Below are 16437 nucleotides of genomic sequence, written 5' to 3'. Positions count from 1 at the left end.
GATGAGCCGTACGTTGCTGCCATCTTGTGTTTTTATGCACTGGAAGCACTAAGCACTGTAGCGACAGCACAGTTTAAGGAACTTATAAAGACAGCTCTAAAAGAAATAAGGGGTGATATCAAAAACAATTTTAAAAAATAACAATATCAGTTATCATTAATGTTATATTTCTTATTTTTATGCCCATTTTCCTCTTCAATTTTTGTGTATTAGTTCTCATCCCTCACTTCTGTGTTACAATTTTTTCTGTTTTTCCTTGCAGTTACACACTTTACTAACTTGTTACAGGAGGATATTCACTCAACTATCAAGCATAGAATTATGTGCTCATGTCAGAATTGCTGCATTTTTATTCCTTGACTTTATATTATAAGCCTTATACCATGTTTTGGTAAGTAATTTGTATTTATTAACTCTGGAAAATTTCTCACTAATCAGCAGCTCTTAAATAATAATTATTGACACTCTCAACAAATAACAAAGAGCCATTTATGAATTCAAAATTAGGTTACATTTATTCCAATATACTGTATGTAGTTGCGTACATAACTAATGTTAACTCGTTTCTATGTCAATCAATTCCTATGTTTTAATCTGGTAAACTAATTAATGTTTCACAGCTCCCTGGTTTTTAAGGTAAGTTAAGGTAAGTAACATCGTCCATAATCCACTCTAAAGTCGTGACTGTAGAGACTGCATGCTTTTAGGGAATCATGATTCAGATTCTTTCAAGTTATAGTCAGAGGTCTTTCCCTCATCACCAGACAATGACAGTTTGGACTAGTGAAGCCTAGCACAGTCCTCCTCCGATGACCATGCAGCCAACACCATTTCCAAGCTACTGGCTGTGTAACATCCTCAAACACTTGAACATGCTCTCTGAACATGCGAGGTGCTTGATTTTGCCACAAGATGAAATCATGGGGGAGTGAGGGAGATCCTGCTGTATTTCCAATTTAATTATAAAAATTAGGTTCTTGGTGACAGCACCACCTAAGAGGGCGCCAGCACCTGAATCCTTCATGTTTTTACAAGCACATCATATACGGGTATATGATGATATGTGATGATATAAAGGATCTGTGCGTTTTACCTTCAGCCTTGTCACACAGGGAGCCAAAAGTTTTTAACTATTCCAGTATTGTGTTATTAAAATACATCAAATCAACATCAAAAGCTAGTACAAATAGCAATGTAGATTAGTTGAATATTTGTACCAGATTGGTTTATATAAATGAAATGCCTAAGAGTTTCAGGCACATACACACATGCAATATTGAAAATTGATCAGTAGTCAATTTATCAATGAAAATAATAAATGGATGATAATTACAATACAATTAATATAATTATTTAATGAGTAATGATAATATCAATAAGTATGATGCAGTTGTCTCACATTCAGTGAAAAAAGTATCAGCTGTATACTAAGTTGTGCAATATCACTCCATTTGGCTTCTGTAACAAGTACCATAGTAGTTTCATACCACAACTGAAGCCAACATAATGTGTAAGTAAATTTGTAGAAGGCTTCATTTAGAAAAAAAAAAGTCTTGTTCAGATTTTAATGTATATTGTTTGTGGAAACAATGCTTGTTTGGCTTCAAGAATCTAAAATGCTTTGTTAGCTTTGTTCCTCTTGCTTAGTTTCAGACAACAGCAGCAGCATTGTCTGATCCATTGCAGTAGCCGCCGTCTTTGTAATACATTTGTAGTTAGTGGTTCCCTTGGAGCCTCTCTACTTAGTCTCTCATTCCCATCATCAGTCAGCACATGGAGAGAAGCGCTGGCATGATCCAATGGTCCTTCTGTCTGAATTCCCTCCACGTGTTGATAACCCCACACCTCCTCTTCTCTTGTCTGCCCCTCTTGTCTCTCCTCCATCACTGTTTGTACAGCTTTGTCTGTCACATGCCTGATTCTGTCCTTAATTGTGGCTGTTTCAGTGATGAGCTGCTCCATCTTTTGTAGGTATTTGGTGTTTGTATCTTTTCTCTTGCTCTTTAGTTGGCTAATCTCTATCAGTATACACTCCTTTAATAGAATGATTTGTTTTTCCTTCTCCATGACTTTCTGCCTCTCTGTCTCTCTTTCATGATGAAGCACAGCATTCATCAGTTCCAGCTCGATTTTCTCTTTCTGTAGCCCAACTCTCTTTATTTCATTTGTCTGAATTTCTTGTACTCTTTTCTCTAGTTCTTTCTCCATGTTCTCTATTGTACTACCTATTTCTTTAATTACGTCTTTGTCACTCAGAGCATCCCTCTGAGTGAGAGCTGTCTTTTTCTCAATGACTTTGGCATCAGTATTAAGCTCTGTCATGGTTTCTGTGTCTTTCATTTGTTTTTCCAGTTTACACTGTGTGCATTTGTCTTGTGCCTTCTCTTTGTATGTTTGTCTGACATTGATCTCTTGTATCTTCTCATTTCTTCTCATTTTCTCACTTTGTTTTTGTATAACCTCTTCTATTTGCTGCAATTCTTGTCTTCTGCTTTGACAAATTTGTGTTAACCAGTCTGCTTCATCTCTCAGCCTCTGGCTTTCTAACGTAATCTGCTCCATACCATTACTTTTCATTCCTATCTTTTCACTTTGTAGTTTACTGACAATTTCTTGACAAATGTCTTGCTCTACTTGCACAGCTCCTCTGCCAAACATTTCCTCCATGTCCTCCATATAGGTTTGAGTTTGAGCGTCTGTTTTGATTGTTATTAGAATATGATCTGTCCCCTCTAAATCAGTTCTGTCACTTTCTGTATGACTTTTCTTTATCTTCAGTTCTTTAGTTTTCTCCTTGCCCTCATTCTCATTTTGATTGAATGTAGTTCTCCCTCCATCAACTTCAGATATGTTTCTTTCCATCTCATAACTCTCCCCTAGAATGGCTTCTAAAAGGTCTTCAAAATCTTGTGGCCACTGGCTTAGTTCAGTCTCTCTCGTTTCAAGCTCGTTCTTCTCCTTAATGTCCATGCTTCCCAGGTCTACCAGGCCATCCCCCTGTTCCTGAAGGTCTGTTAACTCTAGTTCCTTTTTTCTCCATTCAGTTGCTCCTAGTCTGATTTTGCTCTTTTCATTTTCCATAGTTCCTCTCTGTATTGCTGTGTCAGCCTTCAGCTGCTCAAGAACCTCCCTGTCTTTCTCTTGTTGTAACTCACTTTCTAATGTATCCCATTCACCCTTTCCTGTCGTCTGGTTCTCATGCAGCATGTGCTCAATTTCAAGGCTTCTCATTTCAGTTTCATGTTTCAACTGCTCAATTGCGTACCTCTCTTTCTTGGTGGCTCCCAAAATGTTTTCCATCTCGTATTGACACTGTTGTATGTCAGCTCGTGCTCTCTCAAGCTGAACTTTTTCAGTTTCAAGAGTGTTCTTCATTGTCTCAGACTCGACTCTCTGCTTCAGTAGTTCTGCCTCCCAACATTCAAGTTTGTCCCTCTTCATTCTCATCTCATCTTTCTCAGCATTCATTTCCTTGGCCAGCCTTGCCAAGTCAGCTTTCATCTTCTCTAAAGATGCCTTTTCCCTTTGAATGTTATCCTCCCTGATCTCAAATTCTTGTTGCTGTTTTTTTAGGATATTATCTAGGTCATCTCTTTGCCTTTGTATTTGCACTTTCATTTGAGCCGTTTCATTTTTCTCTGTTGTAAGATCATCCATTGCATTCTTTAGGTTTTGTTGTTGCCTTTCTAATTCATCTTCAAGGTATTTTTGTTTTTTACTATTGTCTTCAGTGATAACCTTCATCCTCTCCTTTTCTTTTTGCTGTTCCATGATGACTATTTCTAGCATCTCCCTCTCTTTATTAGTTTTTTCCATGAGTTTCTCTACATCGTTTATCTTTCTTTGTAGTGCAGACTCAACCTGTTTAAGGTCATCCTCCTTGATCTTTATCTGCTGTTTTTCAATTTCTATTTCTCCTTTTTCACTGTCCATCTGCATCCGAATTGTGCCAATGTGCTCCATCTCTATGGCCATATTTTTCTTTGTATGTTCAATATCATTCTTCTCTTTCAATAAGTGAGTCCTCAGATTTTCAAGCTCATCTCTCTCATCTTTAATAGTTGCTCTGATGTGTTCATCTATTTGGTGTCGCTGTGTTTCAATTTCATCACGTGCCTCTTCCAACTCCCTTCTTGAAGCCTTCAACATGTCATCAATATATTGCTTTTCTTTATGTAATTCGTTCCTCTCCTGATCAAGTTTACTTTTCCCCACACTCAAATTTCTATTTTCTTTAGCAATTTCCTCACTCTGTCTCATTAATTCATTCTTTAGCTCTTCCAGAGTATCTTCCTTTTTTTGTTTTCCCAGTCTCTCTGTCTTGTCCTTTTCTTCGTGCTTTTTCAACTGAACACCCATTTCATCAGCTTCCTTCCGCAAGTCTTGTAGTTTTATTTCCAATTCTTTTTTCTGCCTTTCAAACAACTGATTGTTGTACTCTAGTTCTTGTTTCTGTGTCTTCAAATTGTCATTCATTAGTTCCAGGTTCTGGGTCATTCTTTTGGCTTCTTCAAGATGGACCTCTGTGATTATCTTTTCAGCTTGAAGTTGATTTATCATGTCTTTTGTCCTGTTATTGTCTTTCTTAGAGTCTTCTAAAATATTCTCCATATGCTGTATTTGTTGTTGTGCTTCACATTTTGCCAGTTCAAACTCATCCCTTTGTTTCTGTGTCAGGGCTTGTATGTTTTCAATTTCTTTTTGTTTTTCTGAAAGTTCAGCCTTAATCTGCTCCACTTTGTCTTTCTCTATTCTTAATGATTCCATTAATTTTTTTATTTCGTGATTATCATGTCTTGCTCCAGCTATGTTTTCCTCTGCCTTTTTCATTCTCAATTCAGCCTCTTCATCTACAGATTGCTCTTCCTCAAGCACTGCATGCTGTAAAGTTCCATCTTTTTCTTGTGTAATATTGAATTGATCCACATCATAGTTTTTTGTCTCATCTCTCTTACTTTTTTCTCCTTGTATCTCCATGGTTATCATATCCAGTTCATGTCTTTTCTGCTTAATCTCATCTGAGATGATTTCCAGTTTAACCTGCTGTGTTTGAATAAGCAGTTTCATTTCCTCTGCCTTCTCCTGTGTTTTCAGTGCCTCCTCCTGCATACTTTTCATTTTCTTCTTCAATACTTCTAATTCTGTCTTCTCATTATCAATATTTTGTTTCTGTGTGTATATCTCTTCCTGTTGCCTTTCTACTGCTACTTTAAATTGCTGTAGTTCAGTTCTCTCTCGCTCTATCTCTGTCTGATTGCTCTGCAGTATAGCCTTTGTCATTTCAATTTTCTCTCTCTCCATTTTGAGCGTTTCTACAAGGATATCAGTTTCATTTCTCTCAAGTTCTTTTGCAAAAGCAGGTTCAACTTTTTCTTTTGTTGAAGCTGCTAGTACTTTGTCTGTTAGTAGTATGCCATTTTCACTTGTCTGTGTCTGATTGTGTACTTTATTCATGGCTTTTTCCAAAGCATTCTTCATGTCCTGCATTTCGCTCTGCATAGATGCCTTTGATTGGTCAAACCTTATTCTCTCATTCTGTATCTCTTGCTTTTCAAGAGTGATAACTTCTTGTTCCGCATTCAGTTTCACCTTCATTTCTTCTAGCTCATTTTTCAAATTCTTGTTTTTAGACTTTTGCTCTTCAACATCTTGCTTCTGCGTGCTTATTTCTGTCATCAGCTGATCAAGTTCCTCTCTCTCTTGCTTCATCTTCTCTCTCACCATGTTTTCCATTTCTTCTATCTGCAATTCAAATTCTACTTTCATCTTATCCAGATCTCTTCTGTTTCTCATTATTTCTTTCCAATTGTTGTCCATGATTTGCTTTTGTTCATTCATTTCTGTCTCCCTTTTGTCAAGTAGCAGTTTGTCTGTTAACATCTTGTTTTTGATTTCCTCCATTTCGTCCTTCTCTTTTAGTATTTGCTCTTTGAGATTGTCAAGTTCTTTCCAATTCTTCAGTATGTCTTCCCTTTCTTTTTCTGCTTCTTCTTTGTGTTGGTTGATGTTACTAATTTCTTTTTCCAGTGCTCTTCTCTGTTCTTCCATGGCCATTCGGTCACTGTCCTCTTTTTCCCTTTGACTTGTGATTTGCAATTGCAGCTCCTCATCTCTTCTCTGCAAGTCCACCCATTTCTTCTCAAGATCGTCTTTTTCTTCTTCGAGAAGGGCTTTGTTTGTCTCAGTGTCTTGCTTTTGCTTTTCTATTTCAGTAGCCCTCTTCTCCAAGGCATGCTTCTGTTGATTTGTGTCTTCAACAATGATCCTACATTGTTCTCTTTCCTGTGCTAATCTTGTTTTAATTTCATCCAGGTTTTGCATGTCCATCCTGGCTTTTTCCAAAGCATTCTTCATGTCCTGCATTTCACTCTGCATAGATGCCTTTGATTGGTCAAACCTTATTCTCTCATTCTGTATCTCTTGCTTTTCAAGAGTGATAACTTCTTGTTCCGCATTCAGTTTCACCTTCATTTCTTCTAGCTCATTTTTCAAATTCTTGTTTTTAGACTTTTGCTCTTCAACATCTTGCTTCTGCGTGCTTATTTCTGTCATCAGCTGATCAAGTTCCTCTCTCTCTTGCTTCATCTTCTCTCTCACCGTGTTTTCCATTTCTTCTATCTGCAATTCAAATTCTACTTTCATCTTATCCAGATCTCTTCTGTTTCTCATTATTTCTTTCCAATTGTCGTCCATGATTTGCTTTTGTTCATTCATTTCTGTCTCCCTTTTGTCAAGTAGCAGTTTGTCTGTTAACATCTTGTTTTTGATTTCCTCCATTTCGTCCTTCTCTTTTAGTATTTGCTCTTTGAGACTGTCAAGTTCTTTCCAATTCTTCAGTATGTCTTCCCTTTCTTTTTCTGCCTCTTCTTTTTGTTGGTTGATCTTACTAACTTCTTTTTCCAGTGCTCTTCTCTGTTCTTCCATGGCCATTCGGTCACTGTCCTCTTTTTCCCTTTGACTTGTGATTTGCAATTGCAGCTCCTCGTCTCTTCTCTGCAAGTCCACCCATTTCTTCTCAAGGTCGTCTTTTTCTTCTTCGAGAAGGGCTTTGTTTGTCTCAGTGTCTTGCTTTTGCTTTTCTATTTCAGTAGCCCTCTTCTCCAAGGCATGCTTCTGTTGATTTGTGTCTTCAACAATGATCCTACATTGTTCTCTTTCCTGTGCTAATCTTGTTTTAATTTCATCCAGGTTTTGCATGTCCATCCTGGCTTTTTCCAAAGCATTCTTCATGTCCTGCATTTCGCTCTGCATAGATGCCTTTGATTGGTCAAACCTTATTCTCTCATTCTGTATCTCTTGCTTTTCAAGAGTGATAACTTCTTGTTCCGCATTCAGTTTCACCTTCATTTCTTCTAGCTCATTTTTCAAATTCTTGTTTTTAGACTTTTGCTCTTCAACATCTTGCTTCTGCGTGCTTATTTCTGTCATCAGCTGATCAAGTTCCTCTCTCTCTTGCTTCATCTTCTCTCTCACCATGTTTTCCATTTCTTCTATCTGCAATTCAAATTCTACTTTCATCTTATCCAGATCTCTTCTGTTTCTCATTATTTCTTTCCAATTGTTGTCCATGATTTGCTTTTGTTCATTCATTTCTGTCTCCCTTTTGTCAAGTAGCAGTTTGTCTGTTAACATCTTGTTTTTGATTTCCTCCATTTCGTCCTTCTCTTTTAGTATTTGCTCTTTGAGACTGTCAAGTTCTTTCCAATTCTTCAGTATGTCTTCCCTTTCTTTTTCTGCTTCTTCTTTGTGTTGGTTGATGTTACTAATTTCTTTTTCCAGTGCTCTTCTCTGTTCTTCCATGGCCATTCGGTCACTGTCCTCTTTTTCCCTTTGACTTGTGATTTGCAATTGCAGCTCCTCATCTCTTCTCTGCAAGTCCACCCATTTCTTCTCAAGATCGTCTTTTTCTTCTTCGAGAAGGGCTTTGTTTGTCTCAGTGTCTTGCTTTTGCTTTTCTATTTCAGTAGCCCTCTTCTCCAAGGCATGCTTCTGTTGATTTGTGTCTTCAACAATGATCCTACATTGTTCTCTTTCCTGTGCTAATCTTGTTTTAATTTCATCCAGGTTTTGCATGTCCATCCTGGCTTTTTCCAAAGCATTCTTCATGTCCTGCATTTCACTCTGCATAGATGCCTTTGATTGGTCAAACCTTATTCTCTCATTCTGTATCTCTTGCTTTTCAAGAGTGATAACTTCTTGTTCCGCATTCAGTTTCACCTTCATTTCTTCTAGCTCATTTTTCAAATTCTTGTTTTTAGACTTTTGCTCTTCAACATCTTGCTTCTGCGTGCTTATTTCTGTCATCAGCTGATCAAGTTCCTCTCTCTCTTGCTTCATCTTCTCTCTCACCGTGTTTTCCATTTCTTCTATCTGCAATTCAAATTCTACTTTCCTCTTATCCAGATCTCTTCTGTTTCTCATTATTTCTTTCCAATTGTCGTCCATGATTTGCTTTTGTTCATTCATTTCTGTCTCCCTTTGGTCAAGTAGCAGTTTGTCTGTTAACATCTTGTTTTTGATTTCCTCCATTTCGTCCTTCTCTTTTAGTATTTGCTCTTTGAGACTGTCAAGTTCTTTCCAATTCTTCAGTATGTCTTCCCTTTCTTTTTCTGCCTCTTCTTTTTGTTGGTTGATCTTACTAACTTCTTTTTCCAGTGCTCTTCTCTGTTCTTCCATGGCCATTCGGTCACTGTCCTCTTTTTCCCTTTGACTTGTGATTTGCAATTGCAGCTCCTCGTCTCTTCTCTGCAAGTCCACCCATTTCTTCTCAAGGTCGTCTTTTTCTTCTTCGAGAAGGGCTTTGTTTGTCTCAGTGTCTTGCTTTTGCTTTTCTATTTCAGTAGCCCTCTTCTCCAAGGCATGCTTCTGTTGATTTGTGTCTTCAACAATGATCCTACATTGTTCTCTTTCCTGTGCTAATCTTGTTTTAATTTCATCCAGGTTTTGCATGTCCATCCTGGCTTTTTCCAAAGCATTCTTCATGTCCTGCATTTCGCTCTGCATAGATGCCTTTGATTGGTCAAACCTTATTCTCTCATTCTGTATCTCTTGCTTTTCAAGAGTGATAACTTCTTGTTCCGCATTCAGTTTCACCTTCATTTCTTCTAGCTCATTTTTCAAATTCTTGTTTTTAGACTTTTGCTCTTCAACATCTTGCTTCTGCGTGCTTATTTCTGTCATCAGCTGATCAAGTTCCTCTCTCTCTTGCTTCATCTTCTCTCTGACCGTGTTTTCCATTTCTTCTATCTGCAATTCAAATTCTACTTTCATCTTATCCAGATCTCTTCTGTTTCTCATTATTTCTTTCCAATTGTCGTCCATGATTTGCTTTTGTTCATTCATTTCTGTCTCCCTTTTGTCAAGTAGCAGTTTGTCTGTTAACATCTTGTTTTTGATTTCCTCCATTTCGTCCTTCTCTTTTAGTATTTGCTCTTTGAGACTGTCAAGTTCTTTCCAATTCTTCAGTATGTCTTCCCTTTCTTTTTCTGCCTCTTCTTTTTGTTGGTTGATCTTACTAACTTCTTTTTCCAGTGCTCTTCTCTGTTCTTCCATGGCCATTCGGTCACTGTCCTCTTTTTCCCTTTGACTTGTGATTTGCAATTGCAGCTCCTCATCTCTTCTCTGCAAGTCCACCCATTTCTTCTCAAGATCGTCTTTTTCTTCTTCGAGAAGGGCTTTGTTTGTCTCAGTGTCTTGCTTTTGCTTTTCTATTTCAGTAGCCCTCTTCTGCAAGGCATGCTTCTGTTGATTTGTGTCTTCAACAATGATCCTACATTGTTCTCTTTCCTGTGCTAACCTTGTTTTAATTTCATCCAGGTTTTGCATGTCCATCCTGGCTTTTTCCAAAGCATTCTTCATGTCCTGCATTTCGCTCTGCATAGATGCCTTTGATTGGTCAAACCTTATTCTCTCATTCTGTATCTCTTGCTTTTCAAGAGTGATAACTTCTTGTTCCACATTCAGTTTCACCTTCATTTCTTCTAGCTCATTTTTCAAATTCTTGTTTTTAGACTTTTGCTCTTCAACATCTTGCTTCTGCGTGCTTATTTCTGTCATCAGCTGATCAAGTTCCTCTCTCTCTTGCTTCATCTTCTCTCTCACCGTGTTTTCCATTTCTTGTGTCTGCAATTCAAATTCTACTTTCATCTTATCCAGATCTCTTCTGTTTCTCATTATTTCTTTCCAATTGTCGTCCATGATTTGCTTTTGTTCATTCATTTCTGTCTCCCTTTTGTCAAGTAGCAGTTTGTCTGTTAACATCTTGTTTTTGATTTCCTCCATTTCGTCCTTCTCTTTTAGTATTTGCTCTTTGAGACTGTCAAGTTCTTTCCAATTCTTCAGTATGTCTTCCCTTTCTTTTTCTGCCTCTTCTTTTTGTTGGTTGATCTTACTAACTTCTTTTTCCAGTGCTCTTCTCTGTTCTTCCATGGCCATTCGGTCACTGTCCTCTTTTTCCCTTTGACTTGTGATTTGCAATTGCAGCTCCTCGTCTCTTCTCTGCAAGTCCACCCATTTCTTCTCAAGGTCGTCTTTTTCTTCTTCGAGAAGGGCTTTGTTTGTCTCAGTGTCTTGCTTTTGCTTTTCTATTTCAGTAGCCCTCTTCTCCAAGGCATGCTTCTGTTGATTTGTGTCTTCAACAATGATCCTACATTGTTCTCTTTCCTGTGCTAATCTTGTTTTAATTTCATCCAGGTTTTGCATGTCCATCCTGGCTTTTTCCAAAGCATTCTTCATGTCCTGCATTTCGCTCTGCATAGATGCCTTTGATTGGTCAAACCTTATTCTCTCATTCTGTATCTCTTGCTTTTCAAGAGTGATAACTTCTTGTTCCGCATTCAGTTTCACCTTCATTTCTTCTAGCTCATTTTTCAAATTCTTGTTTTTAGACTTTTGCTCTTCAACATCTTGCTTCTGCGTGCTTATTTCTGTCATCAGCTGATCAAGTTCCTCTCTCTCTTGCTTCATCTTCTCTCTCACCGTGTTTTCCATTTCTTCTATCTGCAATTCAAATTCTACTTTCCTCTTATCCAGATCTCTTCTGTTTCTCATTATTTCTTTCCAATTGTCGTCCATGATTTGCTTTTGTTCATTCATTTCTGTCTCCCTTTTGTCAAGTAGAAGTTTGTCTGTTAGCATCTTGTTTTTGATTTCCTCCATTTCATCCATCTCTTTTAGTATTTGCTCTTTGAGACTGTCAAGTTCTTTCCAATTCTTCAGTATGTCTTCCCTTTCTTTTTCTGCCTCTTCTTTTTGTTGGTTGATCTTACTAATTTCTTTTTCCAGTGCTCTTCTCTGTTCTTCCATGGCCATTCGGTCACTGTCCTCTTTTTCCCTTTGACTTGTGATTTGCAATTGCAGCTCCTCATCTCTTCTCTGCAAGTCCACCCATTTCTTCTCAAGATCGTCTTTTTCTTCTTCGAGAAGGGCTTTGTTTGTCTCAGTGTCTTGCTTTTGCTTTTCTATTTCAGTAGCCCTCTTCTCCAAGGCATGCTTCTGTTGATTTGTGTCTTCAACAATGATCCTACATTGTTCTCTTTCCTGTGCTAATCTTGTTTTAATTTCATCCAGGTTTTGCATGTCCATCCTGGCTTTTTCCAAAGCATTCTTCATGTCCTGCATTTCGCTCTGCATAGATGCCTTTGATTGGTCAAACCTTATTCTCTCATTCTGTATCTCTTGCTTTTCAAGAGTGATAACTTCTTGTTCCGCATTCAGTTTCACCTTCATTTCTTCTAGCTCATTTTTCAAATTCTTGTTTTTAGACTTTTGCTCTTCAACATCTTGCTTCTGCGTGCTTATTTCTGTCATCAGCTGATCAAGTTCCTCTCTCTCTTGCTTCATCTTCTCTCTCACCGTGTTTTCCATTTCTTCTATCTGCAATTCAAATTCTACTTTCCTCTTATCCAGATCTCTTCTGTTTCTCATTATTTCTTTCCAATTGTCGTCCATGATTTGCTTTTGTTCATTCATTTCTGTCTCCCTTTTGTCAAGTAGAAGTTTGTCTGTTAGCATCTTGTTTTTGATTTCCTCCATTTCATCCATCTCTTTTAGTATTTGCTCTTTGAGACTGTCAAGTTCTTTCCAATTCTTCAGTATGTCTTCCCTTTCTTTTTCTGCCTCTTCTTTTTGTTGGTTGATCTTACTAATTTCTTTTTCCAGTGCTCTTCTCTGTTCTTCCATGGCCATTCGGTCACTGTCCTCTTTTTCCCTTTGACTTGTGATTTGCAATTGCAGCTCCTCATCTCTTCTCTGCAAGTCCACCCATTTCTTCTCAAGATCGTCTTTTTCTTCTTCGAGAAGGGCTTTGTTTGTCTCAGTGTCTTGCTTTTGCTTTTCTATTTCAGTAGCCCTCTTCTCCAAGGCATGCTTCTGTTGATTTGTGTCTTCAACAATGATCCTACATTGTTCTCTTTCCTGTGCTAATCTTGTTTTAATTTCATCCAGGTTTTGCATGTCCATCCTGGCTTTTTCCAAAGCATTCTTCATGTCCTGCATTTCGCTCTGCATAGATGCCTTTGATTGGTCAAACCTTATTCTCTCATTCTGTATCTCTTGCTTTTCAAGAGTGATAACTTCTTGTTCCGCATTCAGTTTCACCTTCATTTCTTCTAGCTCATTTTTCAAATTCTTGTTTTTAGACTTTTGCTCTTCAACATCTTGCTTCTGCGTGCTTATTTCTGTCATCAGCTGATCAAGTTCCTCTCTCTCTTGCTTCATCTTCTCTCTCACCGTGTTTTCCATTTCTTGTGTCTGCAATTCAAATTCTACTTTCCTCTTATCCAGATCTCTTCTGTTTCTCATTATTTCTTTCCAATTGTCGTCCATGATTTGCTTTTGTTCATTCATTTCTGTCTCCCTTTTGTCAAGTAGCAGTTTGTCTGTTAACATCTTGTTTTTGATTTCCTCCATTTCATCCATCTCTTTTAGTATTTGCTCTTTGAGACTGTCAAGTTCTTTCCAATTCTTCAGTATGTCTTCCCTTTCTTTTTCTGCCTCTTCTTTTTGTTGGTTGATCTTACTAATTTCTTTTTCCAGTGCTCTTCTCTGTTCTTCCATGGCCATTCGGTCACTGTCCTCTTTTTCCCTTTGACTTGTGATTTGCAATTGCAGCTCCTCATCTCTTCTCTGCAAGTCCACCCATTTCTTCTCAAGATCGTCTTTTTCTTCTTCGAGAAGGGCTTTGTTTGTCTCAGTGTCTTGCTTTTGCTTTTCTATTTCAGTAGCCCTCTTCTCCAAGGCATGCTTCTGTTGATTTGTGTCTTCAACAATGATCCTACATTGTTCTCTTTCCTGTGCTAATCTTGTTTTAATTTCATCCAGGTTTTGCATGTCCATCCTGGCTTTTTCCAAAGCATTCTTCATGTCCTGCATTTCGCTCTGCATAGATGCCTTTGATTGGTCAAACCTTATTCTCTCATTCTGTATCTCTTGCTTTTCAAGAGTGATAACTTCTTGTTCCGCATTCAGTTTCACCTTCATTTCTTCTAGCTCATTTTTCAAATTCTTGTTTTTAGACTTTTGCTCTTCAACATCTTGCTTCTGCGTGCTTATTTCTGTCATCAGCTGATCAAGTTCCTCTCTCTCTTGCTTCATCTTCTCTCTCACCGTGTTTTCCATTTCTTGTGTCTGCAATTCAAATTCTACTTTCATCTTATCCAGATCTCTTCTGTTTCTCATTATTTCTTTCCAATTGTCGTCCATGATTTGCTTTTGTTCATTCATTTCTGTCTCCCTTTGGTCAAGTAGCAGTTTGTCTGTTAACATCTTGTTTTTGATTTCCTCCATTTCGTCCGTCTCTTTTAGTATTTGCTCTTTGAGACTGTCAAGTTCTTTCCAATTCTTCAGTATGTCTTCCCTTTCTTTTTCTGCCTCTTCTTTTTGTTGGTTGATCTTACTAACTTCTTTTTCCAGTGCTCTTCTCTGTTCTTCCATGGCCATTCGGTCACTGTCCTCTTTTTCCCTTTGACTTGTGATTTGCAATTGCAGCTCCTCGTCTCTTCTCTGCAAGTCCACCCATTTCTTCTCAAGATCGTCTTTTTCTTCTTCGAGAAGGGCTTTGTTTGTCTCAGTGTCTTGCTTTTGCTTTTCTATTTCAGTAGCCCTCTTCTCCAAGGCATGCTTCTGTTGATTTGTGTCTTCAACAATGATCCTACATTGTTCTCTTTCCTGTGCTAATCTTGTTTTAATTTCATCCAGGTTTTGCATGTCCATCCTGGCTTTTTCCAAAGCATTCTTCATGTCCTGCATTTCGCTCTGCATAGATGCCTTTGATTGGTCAAACCTTATTCTCTCATTCTGTATCTCTTGCTTTTCAAGAGTGATAACTTCTTGTTCCGCATTCAGTTTCACCTTCATTTCTTCTAGCTCATTTTTCAAATTCTTGTTTTTAGACTTTTGCTCTTCAACATCTTGCTTCTGCGTGCTTATTTCTGTCATCAGCTGATCAAGTTCCTCTCTCTCTTGCTTCATCTTCTCTCTCACCGTGTTTTCCATTTCTTGTGTCTGCAATTCAAATTCTACTTTCATCTTATCCAGATCTCTTCTGTTTCTCATTATTTCTTTCCAATTGTCGTCCATGATTTGCTTTTGTTCATTCATTTCTGTCTCCCTTTTGTCAAGTAGAAGTTTGTCTGTTAACATCTTGTTTTTGATTTCCTCCATTTCGTCCTTCTCTTTTAGTATTTGCTCTTTGAGACTGTCAAGTTCTTTCCAATTCTTCAGTATGTCTTCCCTTTCTTTTTCTGCCTCTTCTTTTTGTTGGTTGATCTTACTAACTTCTTTTTCCAGTGCTCTTCTCTGTTCTTCCATGGCCATTCGGTCACTGTCCTCTTTTTTCCTTTGACTTGTGATTTGCAATTGCAGCTCCTCGTCTCTTCTCTGCAAGTCCACCCATTTCTTCTCAAGGTCGTCTTTTTCTTCTTCGAGAAGGGCTTTGTTTGTCTCAGTGTCTTGCTTTTGCTTTTCTATTTCAGTAGCCCTCTTCTCCAAGGCATGCTTCTGTTGATTTGTGTCTTCAACAATGATCCTACATTGTTCTCTTTCCTGTGCTAATCTTGTTTTAATTTCATCCAGGTTTTGCATGTCCATCCTGGCTTTTTCCAAAGCATTCTTCATGTCCTGCATTTCGCTCTGCATAGATGCCTTTGATTGGTCAAACCTTATTCTCTCATTCTGTATCTCTTGCTTTTCAAGAGTGATAACTTCTTGTTCCGCATTCAGTTTCACCTTCATTTCTTCTAGCTCATTTTTCAAATTCTTGTTTTTAGACTTTTGCTCTTCAACATCTTGCTTCTGCGTGCTTATTTCTGTCATCAGCTGATCAAGTTCCTCTCTCTCTTGCTTCATCTTCTCTCTCACCGTGTTTTCCATTTCTTCTATCTGCAATTCAAATTCTACTTTCCTCTTATCCAGATCTCTTCTGTTTCTCATTATTTCTTTCCAATTGTCGTCCATGATTTGCTTTTGTTCATTCATTTCTGTCTCCCTTTTGTCAAGTAGCAGTTTGTCTGTTAACATCTTGTTTTTGATTTCCTCCATTTCATCCATCTCTTTTAGTATTTGCTCTTTGAGACTGTCAAGTTCTTTCCAATTCTTCAGTATGTCTTCCCTTTCTTTTTCTGCCTCTTCTTTTTGTTGGTTGATCTTACTAATTTCTTTTTCCAGTGCTCTTCTCTGTTCTTCCATGGCCATTCGGTCACTGTCCTCTTTTTCCCTTTGACTTGTGATTTGCAATTGCAGCTCCTCGTCTCTTCTCTGCAAGTCCACCCATTTCTTCTCAAGGTCGTCTTTTTCTTCTTCGAGAAGGGCTTTGTTTGTCTCAGTGTCTTGCTTTTGCTTTTCTATTTCAGTAGCCCTCTTCTCCAAGGCATGCTTCTGTTGATTTGTGTCTTCAACAATGATCCTACATTGTTCTCTTTCCTGTGCTAATCTTGTTTTAATTTCATCCAGGTTTTGCATGTCCATCCTGGCTTTTTCCAAAGCATTCTTCATGTCCTGCATTTCGCTCTGCATAGATGCCTTTGATTGGTCAAACCTTATTCTCTCATTCTGTATCTCTTGCTTTTCAAGAGTGATAACTTCTTGTTCCGCATTCAGTTTCACCTTCATTTCTTCTAGCTCATTTTTCAAATTCTTGTTTTTAGACTTTTGCTCTTCAACATCTTGCTTCTGCGTGCTTATTTCTGTCATCAGCTGATCAAGTTCCTCTCTCTCTTGCTTCATCTTCTCTCTCACCGTGTTTTCCATTTCTTGTGTCTGCAATTCAAATTCTACTTTCATCTTATCCAGATCTCTTCTGTTTCTCATTATTTCTTTCCAATTGTCGTCCATGATTTGCTTTTGTTCATTCATTTCTGTCTCCCTTTTGTCAAGTAGCAGTTTGTCTGTTAACATCTTGTTTTTGATTTCCTCCATTTCGTCCTTCTCTTTTAGTATTTG

General features: G+C 38.0%; 1 protein-coding gene across 3 annotated transcripts in view; it reads right to left on the bottom strand.

Moving 5' to 3' along the window:
• Positions 1-488: 488 nt before the first annotated feature.
• The window catches only part of LOC117596733 (microtubule-actin cross-linking factor 1-like), a 23442-nt gene continuing 7493 nt past the window's right edge, over positions 489-16437 (bottom strand). For 2 of the 3 annotated variants that reach the window (XM_053231556.1, XM_053231558.1), the window contains one exon: positions 489-16437. This exon is cut by the window's right edge. In XM_053231556.1, the coding sequence (XP_053087531.1) occupies positions 1612-16437 (14826 nt within the window). In that variant the 3' untranslated portion in view covers positions 489-1611. The other variant, XM_053231557.1, reaches the window with a different exon arrangement.

The sequence above is a fragment of the Pangasianodon hypophthalmus genome, chromosome 29, assembly GCF_027358585.1.
Source record: "Pangasianodon hypophthalmus isolate fPanHyp1 chromosome 29, fPanHyp1.pri, whole genome shotgun sequence".
Classification (NCBI taxonomy): domain Eukaryota; kingdom Metazoa; phylum Chordata; class Actinopteri; order Siluriformes; family Pangasiidae; genus Pangasianodon; species Pangasianodon hypophthalmus.
Note: the sequence above shows the minus strand (reverse complement) of the source record. Positions and strands in the feature narration are given on the sequence as shown.